The following is a 22,878-nucleotide window of genomic DNA, read 5'->3' as shown; positions in this document are numbered from 1 at the left end:
ATTATGAACAAAAATGGATCTGGCTACACTGTAGACAGTGGCGGCAGAAGAAGACTACATTTGTTGTCAGGCTACAGCTGGTTATTTGTCCTATTGTTGCCCTCATGCCTAATGCAGATGCACGTGCAGAAGTAGGTCACTGGGGCACAGTGCAGCAGTGAGGCACATGGCTTTGTGCACCATTTCTTTCCGTATTGCTCCTTTGTTTATAGTCTACTCTGTAACCATAAAGATACATAGATCTGCATAGGTGCTGTAGACACAAAATGGGATATATTTAATCACCATTTTTGCAAAGTTCATTCATTTTATTATCTAAAGTTATATCCTGATTAAAGTCATTCATGGCTGAGATTGGAATTCCTGTTGTATGCAGTGGCCAGAGATTGCATTAAAGTGCAAAAAGCTTTCATCTGTCATACCGATATGTCAAAGATTTTGATTAGTGGGGGTCTGAGTGCTGACACCCGTCTCAATTGCTAAAAAACAAGGAGTTTTGCCCCGATAAGATGCGGCTGCGTTGCGGGAAAATGCGCGATTTTTCCACGCGAGTGCAAAACATTGTAATGCGTTTTGCACGCGCGTGAGAAAAATCGGCATGTTTGGTACCCAAACCCATCGGGGTTGTGTAGTTTGTATTATTTTCCCTTATAACATGGTTATAAGGGAAAATATTAGCATTCTTAATACAGAATGCATAGTACAATAGGGATGGAGGGGTAAAAAAAATAATAATAATAATTTAACTCACTTTAATCCACTTGCTCGCACAGCCCGGCTTCTCTTCTGTCTTCTTTGCGGTGTACAGGAAAAGGACCTGTGGTGACGTCACTCCGGTCATCACATGGTCCATTACATGATCCATCACCATGGTAAAAGATCATGTAATGGACCATGTGATGACCAGAGTGACGTCACCACAGGTCCTTTTCCTGTACACAATAAAGAAGAAGACAGAAGAGAAGCCGGGCTGCGCGATTGTCTCCTAGCAAGTGGGAGGCGTCACAGCGATGTAATAGCAGGAGGAGGGGGGAGGCGTCACAGCAATCTTACAGCAGGAGGAGGGGGAGGGAGGGAGAGAGGAGAGCGGGAGGCGTCACAGAAGATTATGAGGCGGCGGTGGGCACGAACGGCGGTGGGTGCGGGCGGCAGCTTGGAGCCATTTACATCCCCTTGGGCACCTTATTTTTATGAATGACAGGTTAGTAATAGCGTATTTTTAGCAAAATGAGCCTACAGATTACATTTATAAGACCACATTAGGAATGGTTAAAGCTCCCTGAACATAACCATATTCTTATCTGGATGGGGTGAAACCTGGTGACAGAATCCCTTTAAGTTTTACACAGTAAAAGCATTTTTGAACAGTTTTTTTTATTTGTGAACATTTTTTTATTTTTTGAGCAATTGTCTTAGGTTGGGTCTCATTTTTTGTGGGATGAGATGATGGTTTGATTGGTACCATTTTGGGGTACATAATACTTTTTGATTGCTTGGTCTTACACTTTTTGTGAAGCAAGGTGACAAAAAATGGCTATTTTGGAATAGTTAAAAAAAAAAACCATTTTTTACAGCATTCACCTGAGGGGGCATCTCATGTGATATTTTAGGCACACTACCCAGCGCCATACATACAGTGCCTTGCAAAAGTATTCACCCCCTTGACTTTTTTTGTATTTTGGTGCCTCACAATCTGGAATTAACATGGATTGTTTGAGGATTTGCATAATTTAATTTACAGAACATGCCCACAACTTTGAAGATTTTTATTTATTTTTATTGTGAAGCATACAACAAATAGGACAAAATAACAGAAAAAGTAAATTTGCATAACTATTCACCCCCCTAAAGTCAATACTTTTGTAGAGCCACCTTTTGCGGCAATCACAGCTCCAAGTTGCTTTGGATAAGTCTCTATGAGCTTGCCACATCTTACCACTGGGATTTTTCCGCTTTACTCCCTGCAAAACTGCTCCAGCTCCTTCAAGTTGGATGGTTTGCGCTTGTGAACAGCAATCTTTAAGTCTGACCACAGATTTTCTATTGGATTGAGATCTGGGCTTTGACTAGGCTATTCCAACATATTTACATGTTTCCCCTTAAACGACTCAAGTGTTGCTTTAGCAGTGTGTTTGGGGTCATTGTCCTTCTGGAAGGTGAACCTCCGTCCTAGACTCAAATCACGCAGTGGTACAGGTTTTTATCAAAAATATCCCTGTATTTAGCACCATCCATCTTTCCCTAAACTCTAACCAGTTTCCCAGTCCCGGCTGCTGAAAAACATCCCCATATCATGATGCTGCCACCACTATGTTTCACTGTGGGGATGGTGTTCTTTGGGTTTTGTGACGTGTTGGGTTTGCGCCAGACATGGCGTTTTCTTTCATAGCCGAAAAGTTACATTTTAGTCTCATCAGACCAGAGCACCTTCCTCCATACATTTTGGGAGTCTCCCACATGCCTTTTCGCAAACTCACAACGTGCCTTATTCTTTTTTGCTGAAAGTAATGGCTTTCTTCTGGCCACTCTGCCATAAAGCCCAACTCTATGGAGCGTACCTCTTATTGTTGTCCTATGTACAGATACTCCAGTCTTTGCTGTGGAAGTCTGCAGCTCCTCCAAGGTTACCTTAGGTCTCTGTGCTGCCTCTCTGATTCTTTCCACTTGGTTATAATAGATTTGATGGTGCTCCTGGGGATCATCAAAGATTTTTTATAACCTAACCCTGACTTGTACTTCTCAACAACATTGTCTCTTACTTACTTGGTCTTCATGGCAGTGTTTGGTTAATGATGCCTCTTGCTAGATGTTGCAGCCTCTGGGGTCTTTCAAAAAAGGTGTATGTATGTAATGACAGATCATGTGACACTTAGATTGCACACAGGTGGACATCATTTCACTAATTATGTGACTTCTGAAGGTAATTGGTTGCACCAGAGCTTTTTATGGGCTTCCTAACAAAGGGGGTGAATACATACGCACATGCAAATTTTCTGTTTTCTATTTCTAAACAATAGTTTTATTTACATATTTTTATCATTTCACTTTACCAACTTAGGCCTCATGCACACGGCCGTGTTTCACAGCCGTGTGCGGGCCGTGGAACCGCGGCCTGGATCCCTCCTGAGAGCAGGAGCGCACGGCGTCACTGGTTGCTATGACGCCGTGCGCTCCCTGCTGCCGGCACAGTACAGTAATACACTGGTATAGATCATACCAGTGTATTACTGTATTGCGGCGGCAGCAGGGAGCGCACGGCGTCATAGCAACCAGTGACGCCGTGCGCTCCTGCTCTCAGGAGGGATCTAGGCCGCGGTTCCATGGCCGTGTGCATGGGGCCTTAGTCTACTTTTACACTCGCATTTTGGCTTTCCTTTTGTGAGATCTGTTCAGGGCTCTCACAAGCGGTCCAAAACAGATCAGTTTGCATTCTAATGCATTCTGAATGGAAAAGGATCCGCTCAGAATGCATCAGTTTGCATCAGTTCAGTCTCCATTCCGCTTTAAAGGCGGACACCAAAACACTGCTTGCACACAATTTGCCACACAACTGAGCCACACAATTTAAGTCAAGGGGGACACAATCTGGCACAATAGAAAACTGATCTGTCCTCCATTGACTTTCAATGGTGTTCAAGACAGATCCATCTTGGCTATGTTAAAGATAATACAAACGGATCTGTTCTGAACGGATGCAGACGGTTGTATTATCTGAACGGGTCCGTCCATGATGGATCCGCACAAAACATGAGTGTGAAAGTAGCTTGTGACTATTGTGTTCTGATCCATCACATAAAATTCAGATTAACAAAACATTAAACTTAAGGCTGTAATGTAACAAAATACGAAAAAAAGTCAAGGGGGTGAATACTTTTACAAGGCACTGTATATGGCGCTGGTATACTACGGGTTAAATTATGTGTCTAACTGTTTCTTTACATGCTCTGATTTTGGGGAACAGTGAGTGAGAGGTTGCATATCTCACAAACCCCAGATGTGTCTGCTTTAATTGTTTTATGTGTTTTTGGCTATACATGGTATGGACTTTTAATATTGAAGTAAAGGTAATTTATTTTTGCTACATTTTTTGCCTAGCACCTCATCTGCTGCTGGGGAGAGAAGGCTGTGCTACATTCATTGGGGGAATGGGGCTAGCTGAGAAATCCTTTTTTACATTTTATTAATTTATTAGTACTATAAGGACAGTGCTACTGAAAGGGGTACTAATTTCGCAACGTTACTGTATGGGGAGCACTAAAAGGGCAGCACTACTATATGGGGGTTACTAAGAGGGCAGCACTGCTGTAAGGAGGGCACTAATGAGCCAGCACTACTGTGTGGGCAAATTAGTCGGGCATAACTACTATGTGGGGGAACAAGGGTAGCTGGACAGGATTGGGGATGTATGGACAGGCTTGGGCAGAGTTAGGTCTCATGCACACGAACGTATTTTCTTTCCATGTCCATTCGTTTTTTTTTTGTGGACCATAGAATTGATGCTCAGTCTTGTGGTCTGAGAGATACAGTAGCTTCTACAAAAGAATGCGCAGCTGCTTGTTTACAGCTAAAGCTCGGATCCCCATATCTCACAATAGACATATACATTTTCTAGAATACAGGTTTACACACATCCTGTTTCAGTGGTTTCATACATAACACACAAAACCAAGCTCAAAGACTTTCACATATTTCTGCTCGTCTGTGTAAGCAACTTATAATCAACTCTTAACCCCTTACATTTATTTTGCAATGATGTTGTTTTCTCCTCCCTGCCTTTTTTCCCCCCATCAACATAGCAGTATAAAAGGCTTGTTTTCTGTGTGATGACCTGCATTGTTTCCTGTGGACACATAAATGTATTGTGAAACTGAAAAAATCCAGTGGGGATGTTTTGAGTTTTTTTATGGCGTTCACCATTTGTTAAAAATGATATTTACATGTCTACATGTAGCAATTACAGCAATTTTTATAGCTTTTGTTCAACCTTAAGCGAATCGAGCTTTGGATCATAGGTTTGTTCAAAAACTTTGTTTGTAATGCTGTTGCCGTACAGCATTAAAATGTATTGGCTCCATGGACTTCAGTGAATTACTACTGTATTCATATCTGCGTATTTAAAAACATTTTAAAATGGGAATCTGAAGTGGGCTTTGGTACCGAAGTACCAGCCAGTACCAAAGCCCACTTCGGATTCTTATTTTAAAATGTTTTTAAATACGCAGATATGAATACAGTAGTAATGCACCAAAGTCTCGTACAACTTTGGGCGAGACAAAATTTGGCAGAGCCAATACATTTTAATGCTGCACGAAAACAGCATTAAAAACAAAGTGTTTGAACGAATCGACTTTGGATCTATGAACCAAAGCTTCATTCGCTCAAGCCTACTTTTGTTAAGTTTTACGCTAATACCAAGTGTACTTTTTTCCTTTTTCTAAAAATGTAAACTAAAAAAAAAAAAAAAGTTTTGCATTGTGTCATCATCAATTTATTTTTATTTTTCTGTTGATGAAGCTATGTGAGGGCTTGTTTTTTGTGTGGTGCACATTCATTTTTATTGGTATAATTTTTATTGGTATGACTTTTTGATTATATTTTATTCTATTCTTTTGGGCAAAATTGGGCCTGGTCAGGAAGGGGGCATTTTAAAGGATATATCAACCTTTTCAACCATTTTTTTTCTCCATTGCATCTTAAAAGGATTGTTTGGGCTACAGATAATTATAACCTATCCTTAGAATAGGTCATCAATATCAGCTAATCAGCTAATAACCTAACAAGGAGATGTTTAACTTTTTTTTATTCAAGATGCATTGAAACCATAAAACAGATTGCAAGGGTGGATATAGCCGTTAATGTTAATGGAACTTTGAGATTACTTTGAGATTAGGGTCTGTAAGCATTTAGTAACCCTCACATAAAATGCAATGTACAAATAATATCACATTATACAGTAACTCAGCAAAAATATAATAGTTTTAAACTACGCTGCTTTTAAGTTCATGACTTCAATGATTAAATCTCCTTGATCTTGCTAGAAGGGCCCTTTTTCCTAGCATTTGAATTGTGTTTCAGTGTGCAACTTTGTGGTGTCTAATTAGTTTTTTACATGCACTTTTTACATGACGAGCACTGTGCCGATTCCTGGATCCCTGCTAATCGCCCAGTAATTGCCTATCCTGAGGATAGGCCATCAGGTAGAAAAGGCTGGACAACCACTTTAATTTTCTGACCCTCGTACATGCTTCCTGTTTCCTTGCAGCAAATGATTCCTGTGACTTAAAAGTTGAATTCTCATCCAAGAACTTTAAAAATATCCTAACCTGGACAACAACAAATAAAAAAGAAGGAATTCGCTACAATGTAATGTACAAAAAGTAAGTTATACCTTATCTTCATTTAATAGTACTTAAATTAGTGATGCTGGGCAGGGCGACTCTACTTATCTTGCTTCTTGTCTGTTGGAGATGGGTATCTATGACATACTCTATGAGCCTGCTTGACACAACAAGGATGTTTCAAATGAGCACTCTACTAGCATATACTGCATTCTCATAAGGAGCTACATAAGTGCTAAGATGGATGACATATCTGATATCTGAAAAAATACTGCTCCTCCTCAATCAATACTATTTTGGTTGATGGTTCTACTTCACAGTATCGATATATGGCAAAGCATATATCATTGTGTCTATGTTTATTCTTCTTTATTGATTCAATTTCACAGTCTCGATATATGGCGAAGCATGTATCACTGTGAGAGTACTTCAAAATATTAAACAGTGTTTAAAAATTGTTAAAACGAAGGGGAACTTGCTTCACCAGGGAGGAAGGTATAGGCTAGGCAGTGGCTTCTCTAGTCTAAGAATAAAAGGATTGAGCATGTTGAATTCCACAGCTTGATCCTTCTTTTCAACATATGCCATTAGGGAATAATTGGGACACAATCTTACATATTAGATGGTTCGCAATTCCCACCGAAAATAAATATGTATTACCAACTTAAAGGAGTTGTACAGCAGAATAAAAGGGTCTAAACTGCTGCATTTAAACATTAACTACCCACCAGTTCTGTACCGATACTGCCCAGTTCCCCAGTCACTTTCTCCTTCCTGGTCCAGTGATGACATTCTGAGACAAGAGCATGTGACCACTGCCACCAATCCCTGGCTGCAGAGGTGACCTGTTACACTTGGTGATTGACTGCAGCGGTCACATACCTATGTATCAGAAAGTGATCAATGGATCAGTAAGTAGGGAGTGGCGGAGGACCAGGCAGCATTGGTATGAGAGTGAAGGTGAGTATTGCTTTTTAAATGTTTGAAAAACACCCACAACTGTTAAGATCATATTTTTTATGACAGAAAACCCCTTTAAATGACAGGAGTGTTACTTGAATATTTTTGGAACTCTGCAGATTTCTTTTCACCAACATGATTTTTAATTTTTTTTTTGCTTTGGTTTTTTCATATTTTATTTCCTTGATTCATAGATATGGGAAAGACCCCTGGTGGAAGAAAGCAGAATGCACAAATATCACTCAGAACTGGTGTGACCTAACAAAAGAAACAAGCCATCTTACATCTAAATATTATGGCATGGTAGTTATCAGTGACCAAAACTGTAGCGTACAAACAGATCGATTTAAACCATTATTTGACAGTGAGTATGGACATCTTATCTATGTAACCTGTGACAGGAGTGAACGCAGACAACAGGAGCACCTGTGGAAGCACAATATAGCGGCCCCTTGGTTTCCATCTAAATTGAGTGTGGGGTTCTGGTTATGGGCAACATTCTTCTTGGTTCTCCAAGAAATCCCTCACTAGTATAGTAGTCCAACAAATTTTGGACTCCAATCGGTACTCTCCGCTGCCACCAATGATAAGGGGGGGGGAGATTTTAATTAGGAGGGGGGGGGGCCACTGGCCACCAATGAATCTACAGTACTACAGGGGAGGAAGGGGGTGCAAGCTTTAATGCAGACGGATCTGCGGATCCGTCTGTGTGAAAGTAGCCTACGGCCACGGACCACGGACGTGGATGCCAATCTTGTGTGCCTCCGTGTTTTTTCACGGAGCCATTGACTTGAATGCGTCCGTGAACCGTTGTCCATAAAAAAAATAGGACAGGTCATATTTTTTTGACGGACAGGAAACACGGATCACGGATACGGCTGCAAAGCGGTGCATTTTCCGATTTTTCCACGGACCTATTGAAAGTCAATGGATCCGAAAAAAAACAGAAAAAAGCACAACGGCCACGGATGCACACAACGGTCATGTGCATGAGGCCTTAGCCAATAAAAAAAGGTGTAACAGGACTGCAATTATTGCCTTTACGGATGGCTAACACTGTATAAAATGGTACTACTGCAGTTTCTTATGTTCATTATATGAGTAAATAGACTGCTCTATTATTTTTAAGAGCACATTGGTGGTGTATATCTTGTGGGCAGTTTTCAAAGACAAAACAGAGATGTTTGTCTATACAGAATGTATCTCTCTGCACACATAGAAGCAGATTCTAATCCTATTGATGGTGTAAACTTACAGACATGCACCAAACTTATTACAGTGACTCATACTGGAAGATAAATTTGTGCATGGCTAGATATTTTTGTCTACCTATATACCAAGTATTGGTTTACTTCATTTGCAACAGAATTTTAGGCAAGAATTGTCATGCAAAATTGGTGCAAGCTTTAACATATCCGGGCACTCCCTTGTCTGCTCAGCAATGCCCCTTTTCTGCTAATTCACAACCTCATTGGGCAACCTAAATGTGCTGAATTGAGCCATATAATTTATGCCAAAATCTAGGTGCACTCACATTACCACATGTGGTAATAGTTTGTGATTAGTGGCTTTTCTTTTTGCAAAAACTGCCACTGGGGTGATTGATGAAACTGTCTAAAAGAAAAACTTTAGCAACTAGGAGCCCACTCCATACGTGGCAGATCCTGGCTCTGTTACACAGTGACTGCAATAGTAAATTTCTGTAGTAAAAGGTAAAAAATTGTTTAGAAAAAATATAATAGTACTAAAATGCAAACCCTTTCTGAATTTTGTATATAGAATTAATATACAAATAACATAATGCTATTGCTGCATCTAAAACATCCGAACTATTAAAATATAAAAGTATTAATTCGTTCTGATAAATGCAGTTGGAAAAAACTATCAAAATGCCTGAATTAGGCTAGGTCTACACGACGACATTTGTCGCGCGACATTTTGTTGCATCAATGTCGCGCGACAATTTTTATAATGGCAGTCTATGGTGTCGCACTGCAACATGCGACATGCTGCAACTGCGACGCGACAGTCGCAGAAAATCCATTCAAGATGGATTTTTCTGCGACTGTCGCAGTCGCAACATGTCGCATGTTGCAGTGCGACACCATAGACTGCCATTATAAAAATTGTCGCGCGACATTGGTGCAACAAAATGTCGCGCAACAACTGTTGCGCGACTTTTTGTCGCGCGACAAATGTCGTCGTGTAGACCTAGCCTTAGGCTGAGTTCACACGAGCGTGACAGATTTGGTCCGGATGCGTTCAGGGTGCGTTCAGTTAGGCCTCTTTCACACGGGCGTCATTTTTTTGGCCCGGCTAAGAGCCGGGTGCGTTGCGGGAAAATGCGCGATTTTTTCTGCGCAAGTGCAAAACATTGTCATGCGTTGCACTCGCGTGAGAAAAATCGCGCATGTTTGGTACCCAAACCCGAACTTCTTCATAGAAGTTCGGGCTTGGGATTGATGTTCTGAAGATTGTATTATTTTCCCTTATAACATGGTTATAAGGGAAAATAATAGCATTCTGAATACAGAATGCATAGTAAACCAGCGCTAGAGGGGTTAAAATAAAATAAAAAATAATTTAACTCACCTTAGTCCACTTGTTCGCGAAGCCCGGCATCTCCTTGTGTCTCCGCTGCTGATGAACAGGACCTGGGATGAGCTGCTCCATTAAATACCGGTTAAGGACCTTCGATGACGTCACTCCGGTCATCACATGGTACGTCACATGATCTTTTACCATGGTGATTCACCATGGTAAAAGATCATGTGATGACCGGAGTGACGTCATCGAAGGTCCTTAAGCTCTATTTAATGGAGCAGCTCATCCCAGGTCCTGTTCATCAGCAGCGGAGACACAAGGAGATGCCGGCTTCGCGAACAAGTGGACTAAGGTAAGTTAAATTATTTTTTATTTTATTTTAACCCCTCTAGCGCTGGTTTACTATGCATTCTGTATTCAGAATGCTATTATTTTCCCTTATAACCATGTTATAAGGGAAAATAATAATGATCGGGTCTCCATCCCGATGGTCTCCTAGCAACCATGCGTGCAAATCGCATGGCATCCGTACTTGCTTGCGGATGCCATCCGATTTTCACACACCCCATTCACTTCTATGGGGCCTGCGTCACGTCAAAATCGGACATTATAGAGCATGCTGCGATTTGCACTGAACGTACAAGTGATGCGTTAAAAACAACGCTCATGTGCACAGCCCCATAGAAATGAATGGGTCAGGATTCAGTGCGGGTGCCATACGTTCGCCGCACGGATCGCACCCGCACGGAAAAGTCGCCCGTGTGAAAGGGGCCTTAAACTCGCACCATTTTGCAAGCAAGTTCAGTCAGTTTTGGCTGCAATTGCGTTTAGTTGTTCAGTTTTTTCCGCGCGGGTGCAATGCGTTTTGACGCTTTTTTCACGCGCGTGATAAAAAACTGAAGGTTTACAAACAACATCTCCTAGCAACCATCAGTGAAAAACGCATTGCATCCGCACTTGCTTGCAGATGCAATGCGTTATTAACGCAGCCCCATTCACTTCTATGGGGCCAGGGCTGCGTGAAAAACGCAGAATATAGAACATGCTGCGATTTTAAAGCATTGCAGAAGTGATGCATGAAAAAAAACGCTCATGTGCACAGCCCCATTGAAATGAATGGGTCAGGATTCAGTGCAGGTGCAATGGGTTCACCTACTGCATTGCACCCGCGCGGAAATCTCGCCCGTGTGAACTCAGCCTTACCTTTTTTGTTGGTCACCTTGTCTCCCCCCCACCCCCCAAGAAATTTAATGAAAAGTGATTGAAAATGCAAAGTGCAAACCCTCACACAGTTCTGCAGATGGAAAGTTATTGGTGTCAGAATATGGTGACAAAAAAACTTTTTTTTTTTAAACTAGTAAAGTATAAGAAAAACTTTACAAATCTGGCTTTGCTGTAATCATACTGCCCCAGAAATAAAGGTACAGTAGCATGTCAGTTTCAGAGCACAGCTATCACAGTAAAAACAAAAGCCCCAAAACAACAATAGTAGAATTGTATTTCTTTTTACAATTTCACATCACATTCCCATTTTCCCATTTTCCAATACGTGATATGGTAGATTATATTGTACAATTAATACAAATATAACTTGTCCTAAAAAAAAACAAGACCTCATATGAATATGGGAACATGGGACTTGAACATGCAATTTTCTGATCACCCATATAATCCACTTCAATACCAGTGTATTGAAGTATATTATGTCAATTAGTGACTTTATAAACTGCCATAATGCTTATTAGGTCCTGGCAATAGTATGGCCTAATAGGCATCTATATATGGCAGGCCTGAGGGCCATTGTTAGCCCCAAGATGCCATGGTGATTAAGTGAGCAAGGAGCCTCCTTACTCTCTCTAACCACTGAACTGTGGCATTTTGCAGATCTGATTATTTTCTTCAGGTCCTTCCCCAACATTTCCATTGGATTAGGATCAGGACTTGACTATTCCCAAACTTTAACTTTATTATTCTTTAACCATTCTTTGGCAGAACGGCTTGTGTGTTTAAGGTTTGTTGTCTTGCTGCATGACCATGTTCTTTTGTGATTCAGCTCCTGTACAGATATTGTGACATTTTCCTTAAAAATTTGTTGGTATAATTCCGAATTCATTATTTCATCAACAATGGCAAGCCATCTTAGCCCAGATACAGCAAAACAGGCCCAAACCACAAACAGGCCCAAACCACCCCCATGTTTCAGAGATGGAATGAGGTTTTTATGCTGGAATGCAGCGTTTTTTCTATGAGCTGGTGATCATCTATCCCAGTTTCTGGTGTAAAATATAGTGAATTCCATCTGGTTGCATAGTCTACACCCCCTCAAACTAAACCCCACATACTTTTCTTGTCACTTTTAAAAAGTAGTAAGAGAAGTGAAAAGCCATAAATTGCTGCATATATTGATCAAATATGGCACATGCCATAATAAGCAACTTTTTTTTTTTTACCCTGGAAATACTTTGGTAAATGCCTGTAACTGTATCCGACTGTGGATTGGTGTAGTCCGAACTCTTTAGAGATGGATTTGTCTAACTTTCTTCAGCCCAATGATCAACAACTCTTCTTCTGAAGTTCTCAGAAATCTCCTTTGTTTATGCCATGATACACTTCCATCATGTGGTTGTAAAGATCAGACTTTGATAGATCTCGATTATTTAACCCCTTAGTGACCAGCCTCTTTTGGGTCTTAACGACTTTTTAAAATGTTTTCATCTTCGCCTTCCAAGAGATATAACTTTTTTTTTTTTTTTCCATCTACATAGCCATATGAGGGCCTGTTTTTTTTGGTACAAACTTTTGTTTTTTAATAGTGCCATTTTGAGGCACACATAAATTACTGACTTTAACTTTTATTAACTCTTTCTGGGAGGAAAAAACAGCAATACTGCCACTTAATTTTTCCATTAAAAATTTTGATACATTAATTTTTTGGGGATAAATAACATGTTAACTTTACTCTCTGGATCAGTATGATTACATCAATACTAAATACATATATGTTTTTTACGTTTTACAACTTTTGCACAATGAAACCCCTATTTTTAAAACATTGAAATGTTTTTGCATCACAGCATCCCAAGACCCTTAACTTTTTTTTTTTTATTTCTACTGAGCTGTGTGAGGGTCTAATTTTTGACGGACAACTTGTAATTTTCATTGCTATAATTTTAGGGTACATAACACTTTTTGATCTCTTTTCTTGTGGCCAAAAAGCAGTCATTCTGGAATTTGTTTTACAGCATTCACCGTAAGTTACATGATAATTGTGTAGTGCAGGTAGTTATGGACAGGGTGATTCCAAATATGTGGAAGAGATTTATTTTTTTCAATTTTTTTCAATTGAGAAGCATTTTTTTAATGGAAAATATGTGTATTTCTTTACTTGGAATTTTGTTTTATCCCCCAAATTTTTTCCCCCATCTATTTATCTATTTAATAGTCCCACACGGGGACTATAATAGGCCATCTTTTGATCACTTCTAAAATACATTGCACTATTCCTGTAGTGCAATGCATTTTAATGCCAGTGCTATACTGACATTCACCAGCAGAAAAGCACTGCCTGCTGGCACGCTCTAGAGGCAGGCCTGAGTGCATACACATTGGCACCCCGTGATATCATTTGTGTGGTGCCAATGGGATACAGACAGAGTCTGCTCCCTCTGTAACCGCTTACATGCCACAGATGCCATTGTCTGTGGGATGTAAGGGGTTAAACGCCCCCAAAATGGCACTCCTGTCAGTCCGGGTCTTTACAGCAGGAGTGCAGCTCTCATGGACTTAGACTGAGCCCTCCGTAAAAAGGTGTATTGGTGGTCACTAAAGGGTTAAATAAAGCAGATTGCCCACTTACACCTAATTGTCACCCCATTGATTAAAAACGCCTGACTTTTATTGCAGCTTCAAATTATCTTCTAATCCTAAAGGTTCACATACTTTTGCCCCTCACAGAAGTGTGATATTGGATCAAGTATATGTTGGAATAATTTGTTTGATTTGGTTATCTTTATCCACTTATAGGACTTGTGTAAAATTTAATGTAGTCCTAGCTCAAATTAATGCAGAAATATAGAAAATTCTGAAATATTCACAACCTTTAACCCCTTAAGGACCGAGGACGTACCGGTACGCCCTATTTCCCGAGTCCTTAAGGACCGAGGACGTACCGGTACGTCCTGACTTAAAATCTGAATTCCGGCGCCACGGGGGTTAATCGAAACGGGATTTCGGCTGAAATCATTCAGCCGGCATCCCGTAACAACGCAGGGGGGGGTCATTGGACCCCCCCCGTATCGGCGATCGCAGAAAACCGCAGGTCAATTCAGACCTGCGGTTTTCTGCGTTTCCGGTCCATTCGGGTGTCCTGTGACCCGATGAACCGGAAAAAGACTGCGATCGGTGGCGTAATTTTACACCACCAATCGCAGTCCGAGGATTTGCAGAGGCGGAGCTGGCCCTGGTGCTGAACGCCGCTGTCCAGGGTGCTGATTGGTGCAGGGGAGAGAGGCGCGAGATTCAAACTTCCTGCGCTCCTCTCTCCCCTCCTCTTCCTGTCCAGCACCCTGACCGTGCAGCATCGTCCAGCACCAGCTCCTGTGTCCCCCTAAATCGGCATCCATCACCCTCCTGCACCCATCGCCACCCAGGTAGGTTAGGGTCAGTGAGGGAGAGGCACCTTTAGGCAGGGATAGAAGGGAAAAGTTAGAAAAAAAAAAAAAAAAAAAAAGCACATTTATTCCAAACTTTTTTTTTTCAACTTTCAGACCCCAGACCCCCCCTGCCACTTGCCCCCCCCCGCATCCCCCCCACCACCAGCCCCCCCCCCACCCACCAACCCCCTCCCCCCACCACCAGACCCTTCCCCCACCACCACTTTTTTTTTTTTCTGCGTGCGCTGACTGGCCGGCACTTTTTAGCGTCCGTCCACTGTTAGCGCATCGCCCGCCCCACCACCCCACCGACCGCTGATCAGCGTTGAACCGCTGATCAGCAAGTTTGAACTTTTTTTTTTTTTTTTTTTTTTTTTCCTAACACTTGCCCATTTTTTTTGCCTGGACTTTTTAGTACGTGAACACCCGTGCCCCCACACACACGCACATAGAATAAAGGTTTACACGCACGCACACACACACACACCCATGGCCCGCCGGGTGTTCTCGGCCGAGGAGGCATATGCCCAGATTGCCTCCGACTCTGAGAGCCCCAGTGAGGATGAGGATGACCCCACGTTCCTTTTGTCATCCGCATCCTCCTCATCATCATCGGATGACGATGAGCCACCAAGGCAGCGGAGACGCCGCCAGGCGGAGCCAGGGGCCACACATGCTAGGGATCCTGTGGCCCACCCTAGTACGAGCCGCCCTGGGGTTCGTACTGGTTTCCCGGCCCACCAAATAAGTTCACCGGAGCCCCCTGCCGATGAACTTAGCTGGTGTCCCCCAGTGGACTTTGAGCCTGAGATTCCGGATTTCGCTGGCAATCCTGGAATCCAGATTCCCACAGTGGAGTTTACTGAAATAGACTTTTTTAGTTTTTTTTTCAGTAACCCACTGGTGAATTTGATGGTGGAGCAGACGAATCTGTACGCCCAACAGTTCGTCGCTCAAAACCCAGGCTCAGTTTTGGCTAGACCCGGTGGCTGGACGCCGGTCAGTGCAGCCGAGATGAGGACATTTTGGGGCCTCGTGCTGCATATGGGTCTAGTCCAAAAACCCAGTGTCAGGCAATACTGGAGTGGGGACGTCCTGTACCAGACCCCACTGTACAGTATGGTCATGACACGTCACCGGTTTGAGGCCATCCGGAAATGTCTGCATTATTCCGATAATGCAGCATGTCCACCCCGAGGTGATCCTGCCTATGACCGGCTGTACAAGATACGGCCGGTCATCGATCACTTTGGGGCCACATTTCAGCAGGCCTACGTACCTGGAAGGGAGGTCGCGGTTGATGAGTCTCTCGTTGCGTTCAAGGGGAGACTCAGTTTCCGCCAATACATTCCCACAAAGCGGGCGAGGTATGGCGTGAAGCTATACAAAATTTGTGAGAGTACCTCAGGGTACACTTACAAATTTCGTGTGTACGAGGGGCGAGATTCCCGGATTCAACCACCAGAATGTCCCCCCACTCTGGGTGTTACCGGGAAACTCGTGTGGGACCTTATGTACCCACTGCTGGATAAGGGTTACCACTTGTACGTGGACAACTTTTATACCAGCATTCCCTTGTTCAGGTCCCTTGCCGCCAGATCCACGTTCGCTTGTGGGACCGTGCGGAAAAATCAACGCGGCCTCCCTGCCTACCCCCTCCAGGTACCTATCCCCAGGGGTGAGACCCGTGCACTTACCAGTGGAAACCTGTTGCTGGTCAGGTATAAGGACAAGAGGGATGTCCTTATGCTGTCCACAATCCACGGTAACAGCACCACCCCAGTCCCTGTGCGAGGTACCGCGGCAACGGTCCTCAAGCCCGATTGTATCGTCGACTACAATCGGTATATGGGAGGAGTTGATCTCTCTGATCAAGTCCTCACGCCATATAACGCCATGCGCAAAACCCGGGCATGGTACAAAAAAGTTGCGGTCTACATGGTGCAGGTTGCCATGTACAACTCTTTTGTACTATCCCGAAGCGCTGGCAGCACAGGGACATTCCTCCAATTCTATGAGGCAGTCCTCAAAGACCTGATCTTTTCGGACCGGGAAAGAGCAGGCCGGAGTACCTCGGGAACTGGAGGCGCCCGGATCGTCCCTGGCCAACACTTTCCAGGTGTGGTCCCCCATACTGGAAAGAAGGGACGAACCCAAAAAAAGTGCAGAGTGTGTCACAAGAGGGGGATACGGAAGGACACCACAACTCAATGTGACACGTGCCCCGATCATCCGGGCCTCTGCATTATCGATTGCTTCAGGGAGTATCACACTTCCATGGAGTACTAAATTTTTATAATCCCCAACAGTTCACTAGAGAACATAAAACACTATGGCTCTCAGACTTTGGAGACACGAAAACAATTTTTCTTTCCCCAAAAAATATTAGTTTTAGTGCAGGCATCCTCAAACTGCGGCCCTCCAGATGTTGTAAAACTATAACTCCCAGCATGCCCAGACAACCTACAGCCATCATCAGGGCATGGTGGGAATTGTAGTTTTACAACATCTGGAGGGCCGCAGTTTTAGGATGCCTGCTTAGTGTCTCCAAAGTCTGAGAGCCATACATATTGGGCATCGTCGCGTGCGTAAAAGTCGTCGCTATAAAAATAACTTTTTACCAAACGCCTCGGATGAACGGTGTTAAAAATATAAAATAAAAACGGTGCCAAAACACCTATTTTTGGGCAAAATTTAAATTTAAATCCATTTTGCCGGTAATAAAGCAAGGGTTAACAGCCAAACAAAACTAAACATTTATTGCCCCAATTCTGTAGTTTGCAGAAACACCCCATATGTGGTCGTAAATGGCTATATAGCCGCACGGCAGGGCATAGAACGAAGGGAACTCCATACGGTTTCTGGAAGGCAGATTTTGATGGACAGTTTTTTTTTTTTACACCATGTCCCATTAGAAGCCCCCCCTGATGTAGCCTAGACTAGAAACTCCAAAAAAGTGACCCCATCTAAGAAACTACACCCCTCAAGGTATTCAAAAATTACTTTACAAACTATGTTAACCCTTTAGGTGTTCCACAAAACTAAATAGCGAATGTAGAAACAATTTTAGAATTAAATTTTGTTACATTGCCTCAAAAAAGAGTAATATAGAGCAACCAAAAATCTAATTTACCCCAAAAATTGTCCCAAAACAACCACCTTATCCCGTAGTTTCCTAGATGGGGTCACTTTTATGGAGTTTCTACTCTAGGGGTGCATCAGGGGGCTTGAAAGGGTACATGGTGTAAATAAACCAGTCCAGCAAAATCTGCCTTCCAAAAACCGTATGGCGTTCCCCTTCTTCTATGTCCTGCCGTTTAGCCAAACAGTAGTTTACGACCACATTTGGGGTGTTTTTGCAAACTACAGAATCAGGGCAACCCATTTTGAGTTTTGTTTGGCAGTTAACCCTTGTTTTACTCCTGGAAAAAACTGATTATATTGGAAAATTTTCCAAAAAATAGAAATTTCTAAATTGTTTCTCCATCTGCCATTAACTCTTGTGGAACAGCTAAAGGGTTAACAAAGTTTGTAAACCCAGTTTTGAATACCTTGAGGGGTGTACTTTCTTAGATGGAGTCACTTTTTTGAAATTTCTATTCTAGGGGTGCAACAGGGGGCTTCAAATGGGACATGGTATAAACAAAACCAGTCCTGCAAAATCTGCCTTCCAAAACTCATATGGTGTTCCCCTCCTTCTATGTGCTACCGTTCGGCCAAACAGTAGTTTACGACCACATATGGGGTGTTTTTGCAAACTACAGAATCAGGGCAACCCATTTTGAGTGTTGTTTGGCAGTTAACCCTTGTTTTACTCCTGGAAAAAATTGATTATATTGGAAAATTTTCCAAAAAATTGAAATTTCTAAATTGTGTCTCCATCTGCCATTAACTCTTGTGGAACACCTAAAGGGTTAACAAAGTTTGTAAACCCAGTTTTGAAAACCTTGAGGGGTGTACTTTCTTAGATGGAGTCACTTTTTTGAAATTTCTATTCTAGGGGTGCAACAGGGGGCTTCAAATGGGACATGGTATAAACAAAACCAGTCCTGCAAAATCTGCCTTCCAAAACCCATATGGTGTTCCCCTCCTTCTATGTGCTACCGTTCGGCCAAATAGTAGTTTACGACCACATATGGGGTGTTTCTGTAAACTACAGAATCAGGGCAACCCATTTTGAGTGTTGTTTGGCAGTTAACCCTTGTTTTACTCCTGGAAAAAATTGATTATATTGGAAAATTTTCCAAAAAATTGAAATTTCAAAATTGTTTCTCCATCTGCCATTAACTCTTGTGGAACACCTAAAGGGTTAATAAAGTTTGAAAAAACAGTTTTGAATACCTTGAGGGGTGTAGTTTCTAGAATGGGGTCATTTTTGGGAGGTTTCTATTATCTAAGCCTCACAATATGACTGCAAACCTGAACTGGTCCATAAAAAGTGGGATTTTGAAGATTTCTCAAAAATTTCAAAATTTGCTTCTAAACTTCTAAGCCTTGTAACATCCCCAAAAAATAAAATATCATTCCCAAAATGCTACAAACATGAAGTAGACATATGGGGAATGTAAAGTCATCACAATTTTGGGGGGTATTACTATGTATTACAGAAGTAGAGAAACTGAAACTTTGAAATTTGCTAATTTTTCAAAATTTTTGGTAAAAAATGTATTTTTTTATGCAAAAAAATTAACTTTTTTGACCCAATTTTAGCAGTGTCATGAAGTACAATATGTGACGAAAAAACAATCTCAGAACGGCCTGGGTAAGTCGAAGCGTTTTAAAGTTATGAGCACTTAAAGTGACACTGGTCAGGTTTGCAAAAAATGGCCTGGTCCTGAAGGTGAAAATGAGCCTGGTCCTTAAGGGGTTAAAGCACCACTGCATAAAGTTTTCCTATGTTTTTCAACTTCTGCCAATGTAAATTCTCTTGCTTAACCCCTTCCCGACATCCACCATACATGAAACTTTAAAGATAGCTGCCGGGTGCCTGCTGTTTTACACAGCAGACACCCAGAGGCAGAGTCCTTGAACAGCGATAACACCGATCATGGACTTTTAACCTCTCAGATGCCATGGTTATTTGTGACCACTACATCTGAACAGTAAACTACTGGGAGCTCTATGCTCCCAGGGTCCAAAGGGCTCCCACACAGCGAAATTTTGGTTGCCATGGCAAACTTGGACTTTCTGACAGCTCTGAGACCTATCAGGCCCTGCCTGTGGCAGAACTTGATAGGAAGGTAGCAATTCTGATTTACCATTGCAGTCTATGGGAGAAGCTATCAGAAAAAGGGAGAGATGATTGAATGTTAGGTTCCTTAGGGAGAATAAGTGTAAAAAAAAGTAAGAAATAGTCTTTAAAATTATTTAAAAAAAAAAAAACATTTAATCGCCCCCTCCCTTTCCCCATTTTACAAAGAAAAATAAATATAAAATAAAAATAATAAACATTAGTATCCCACATCCCAAAATGCCCAAACTATTTTGTGGCATAGAGGAAAAGAAAAATCTATATGGGAATTGTTTTAGTTTTGGGGGTTGTTTTACCTCTCAAAATAATTGTCATACACATTCCAAAATGGGAGTCCTAACAGACAAAATTATTATTAAAATACAAGAGAAACAATAAAAATATGATATCACTGTAATTGTACTGACCCTCAGAATCAAGATAACATGTCCTTTCTTGGCACAGCTGCAGCTATAAGCTGCCGCTCGGGAGGCAGAAAGGATGCAGCTGGTGGCGGATTTTCAGTGGAATTTCTGCGCAGTCGTCCACCCCAAAATTCAATTGTAAAAGCCGTTGTGTGAATGGTTCCTTAGCTTTAAGCCACCATGGTGATGGGTTGAGAGAGGGAACCACCTAAAGTACCTTGCAGATGAGTGTTATCCAATACATTCAAGAACTGTAAGCGTTATGTAGCCTCATAAGTCAATATAATGCTATGTGACCCACTCAGTGCTGGGAGGTCAGGCCAGGAGCTGCACTGCAGACTCGCAGCATGACAAACACTTGTCTGCTAGGAGCCTTACTCTCTCTAACCACCTTACTGACTGAATGGCACCTTTGGGGGTTAAATGATCAGGACTGGAGAGTACAGCCGACATCCACAAGTGATGGCAGAGGCACAGCTCTTGAGCTATCACTGTACCTTAATATTGTGGCACTGAGAATTAACTGCTTTCCCATTGCAATGTATTAGCACAGTAGTTACAGTGGCTGTCTCCAGTGCAAAACAGCTGATCTGCAAAGTTGCAGTGAGTCAAACCTCCGCCAACGTGATATTGATAACCTATCCTAAGCATATCAATACTAAAGTTCCAGACAGCCCATTTAACATAGTAGCATAGTACATAAGGCCGAAAAAAGACATTTGTCCATCCAGTTCGGCCTGTTATCCTGCAAGTTGATCCTGTGAGGTAGAAGCCAATTTTCCCCACTTTAGGGGAATAAAAAATTCCTTCCCGACTCCAATCAGGCAATCAGAATAACTCCCTGGATCAACGACCCCTCTCTAGTAGCTATAGCCTGTAATATTATTACGCTCCAGAAATACATCCAGGCCCCTCTTGAATTCCTTTATTGTACTCACCATCGCCACCTCCTCAGGCAGAGAGTTCCATAGTCTCACTGCTCTTACCGTAAAGAATCCTCTTCTGTGTTTGTGTACAAACCTTCTTTCCTCCAGACGCAGAGGATGTCCCCTCATCACAGTCACAGTCCTGGGGATAAATAGATGATGGGATAGATCTCTGTACTGATCCCTGATATATTTATACATATTAATTAGATCTCCTCTCAGTCATCTTTTTTCTAAAGTGAATAACCCTAATTTTGATAATCTTTCAGGGTACTGTAGTTGCCCCATTCCAGTTATTACTTTAGATGCCCTCCTCTGGACCTTCTCCAGCTCTGCTATGTTTGCCTTGTTTACAGGAGCCCAGAACTGTACACAGTACTCCATGTGTGGTCTGACTAGCGATTTGTAAAGTGGTAGGACTATGTTCTTATCACAGGAATCTATGCCCCTTCTGATGCAACCCATTATCTTATTGGCCTTGGCAGCAGCTGCCTGACACTGTTTTTTGCAGCTTAGTTTGCTGTTTATTAAAATTCCTAGATCCTTTTCCATGTCAGTGTTACCGAGTGTTTTACCATTTAGTATGTACGGGTGACTTGCATTTTTCCTTCCCATGTGCATAACTTTACATTTATCAGTGTTAAACCTCATCTGCCACTAATCTGCCCAAGCCTCCAATCTATCCAGATCCCTCTGTAGCAGTATACTGTCCTCTTCAGTGTTAATTACTTTACACAGTTTAGTGTCATCTGCGAAAATTGATACTTTACTATGCAAGCCTTCTACAAGATCATTAATAAATATATTGAAGAGAATAGGGCCCAATACTGACCCCTGAGGTACCCCACTAGTGACAGTGACTCAATCTGAGTATGTACCGTTAATAACCACCCTCTTTTTTCTATCATTGAGCCAGTTACTTACCCACATACAGACGTTTTCTCCCAGTCCGAGCATTCTCATTTTATATACTAACCTTTTATGTGGTACAGTGTCAAATGCTTTGGAGAAGTCCAGATATACGACATCCATTGATTCGCCGCTGTCAAGTCTAGAACTTACCTCCTAATAGAAACTGATTAAATCAGTTTGACATGACCGATCCCTCACGAAGCCATGCTGATATGGCGTTATTTGCTTATTTCCGTTAAGATGCTCTAACATAGCATCTCTCAGAAAACCTTCAAACAGTTTACCCACGACAGATGTTAAACTTACCGGCCTATAGTTTCCAGGCTCTGTTTAAGATCTATTATTAAGATATTATCTGTCATAGCTCCTGTAATAAGAAAAGCAATGGTAGTCCATGTGAACTACATTTTATTTCCTTTTCAATTTTTCTTTTCCAGCTATACTTGATCCTCCAGAAGTCAACCTATTTTTTAATGATACCACAATAGAAATACATTTAGCGCATGTTTTGGAAAATCTCAGTAGTATTCATAAGGATTTAACATATGAAATAAATATTTCTGGATTTGATACAGTTACACCCCGGGTAAGTCATTATTCAAAACTGTTGTTTAAAAAAATGTAGAAAAAAACTCCTGGAAATCCATTGATGTCAGCCCGCTGCTGTATACTTTTGCCAAGAATCATATCTGCTGTGTGTGTAACATCTCAGAGTATGTTACTAAACTCTGTTTCCCTGCTGCCACATGTCAGGTGTATATTTATTGTCATCTTGCGTAATCTAACATTGCATTTCCCTGTATATGTATTTTCCAGGCCTGTTTGATATATTATGCTGTAATTTCCATGTGCACCAGCAGGTGGCAGCAATGTATTCAGCAGACCTTAGCC

At 41.9% G+C, this 22,878-nt stretch overlaps 1 protein-coding gene across 1 annotated transcript in view; it reads left to right on the top strand.

Annotated features, from left to right (window-relative positions):
• LOC122936157 (interleukin-20 receptor subunit alpha-like) overlaps positions 1-22,878 on the top strand; it is a 50,027-nt gene that overhangs the window by 13,563 nt on the left and 13,586 nt on the right. Inside the window, exons 3-5 of the mRNA XM_044292215.1 lie at positions 6,263-6,377; positions 7,493-7,662; positions 22,425-22,573. Of these exons, the coding sequence (XP_044148150.1) occupies positions 6,263-6,377; positions 7,493-7,662; positions 22,425-22,573 (434 nt within the window). The remainder of the gene's footprint in view (positions 1-6,262; positions 6,378-7,492; positions 7,663-22,424; positions 22,574-22,878) is intronic.

Source organism: Bufo gargarizans, chromosome 4 (genome assembly GCF_014858855.1).
Source record: "Bufo gargarizans isolate SCDJY-AF-19 chromosome 4, ASM1485885v1, whole genome shotgun sequence".
NCBI classification, from domain to species: domain Eukaryota; kingdom Metazoa; phylum Chordata; class Amphibia; order Anura; family Bufonidae; genus Bufo; species Bufo gargarizans.
Note: the sequence above shows the minus strand (reverse complement) of the source record. Positions and strands in the feature narration are given on the sequence as shown.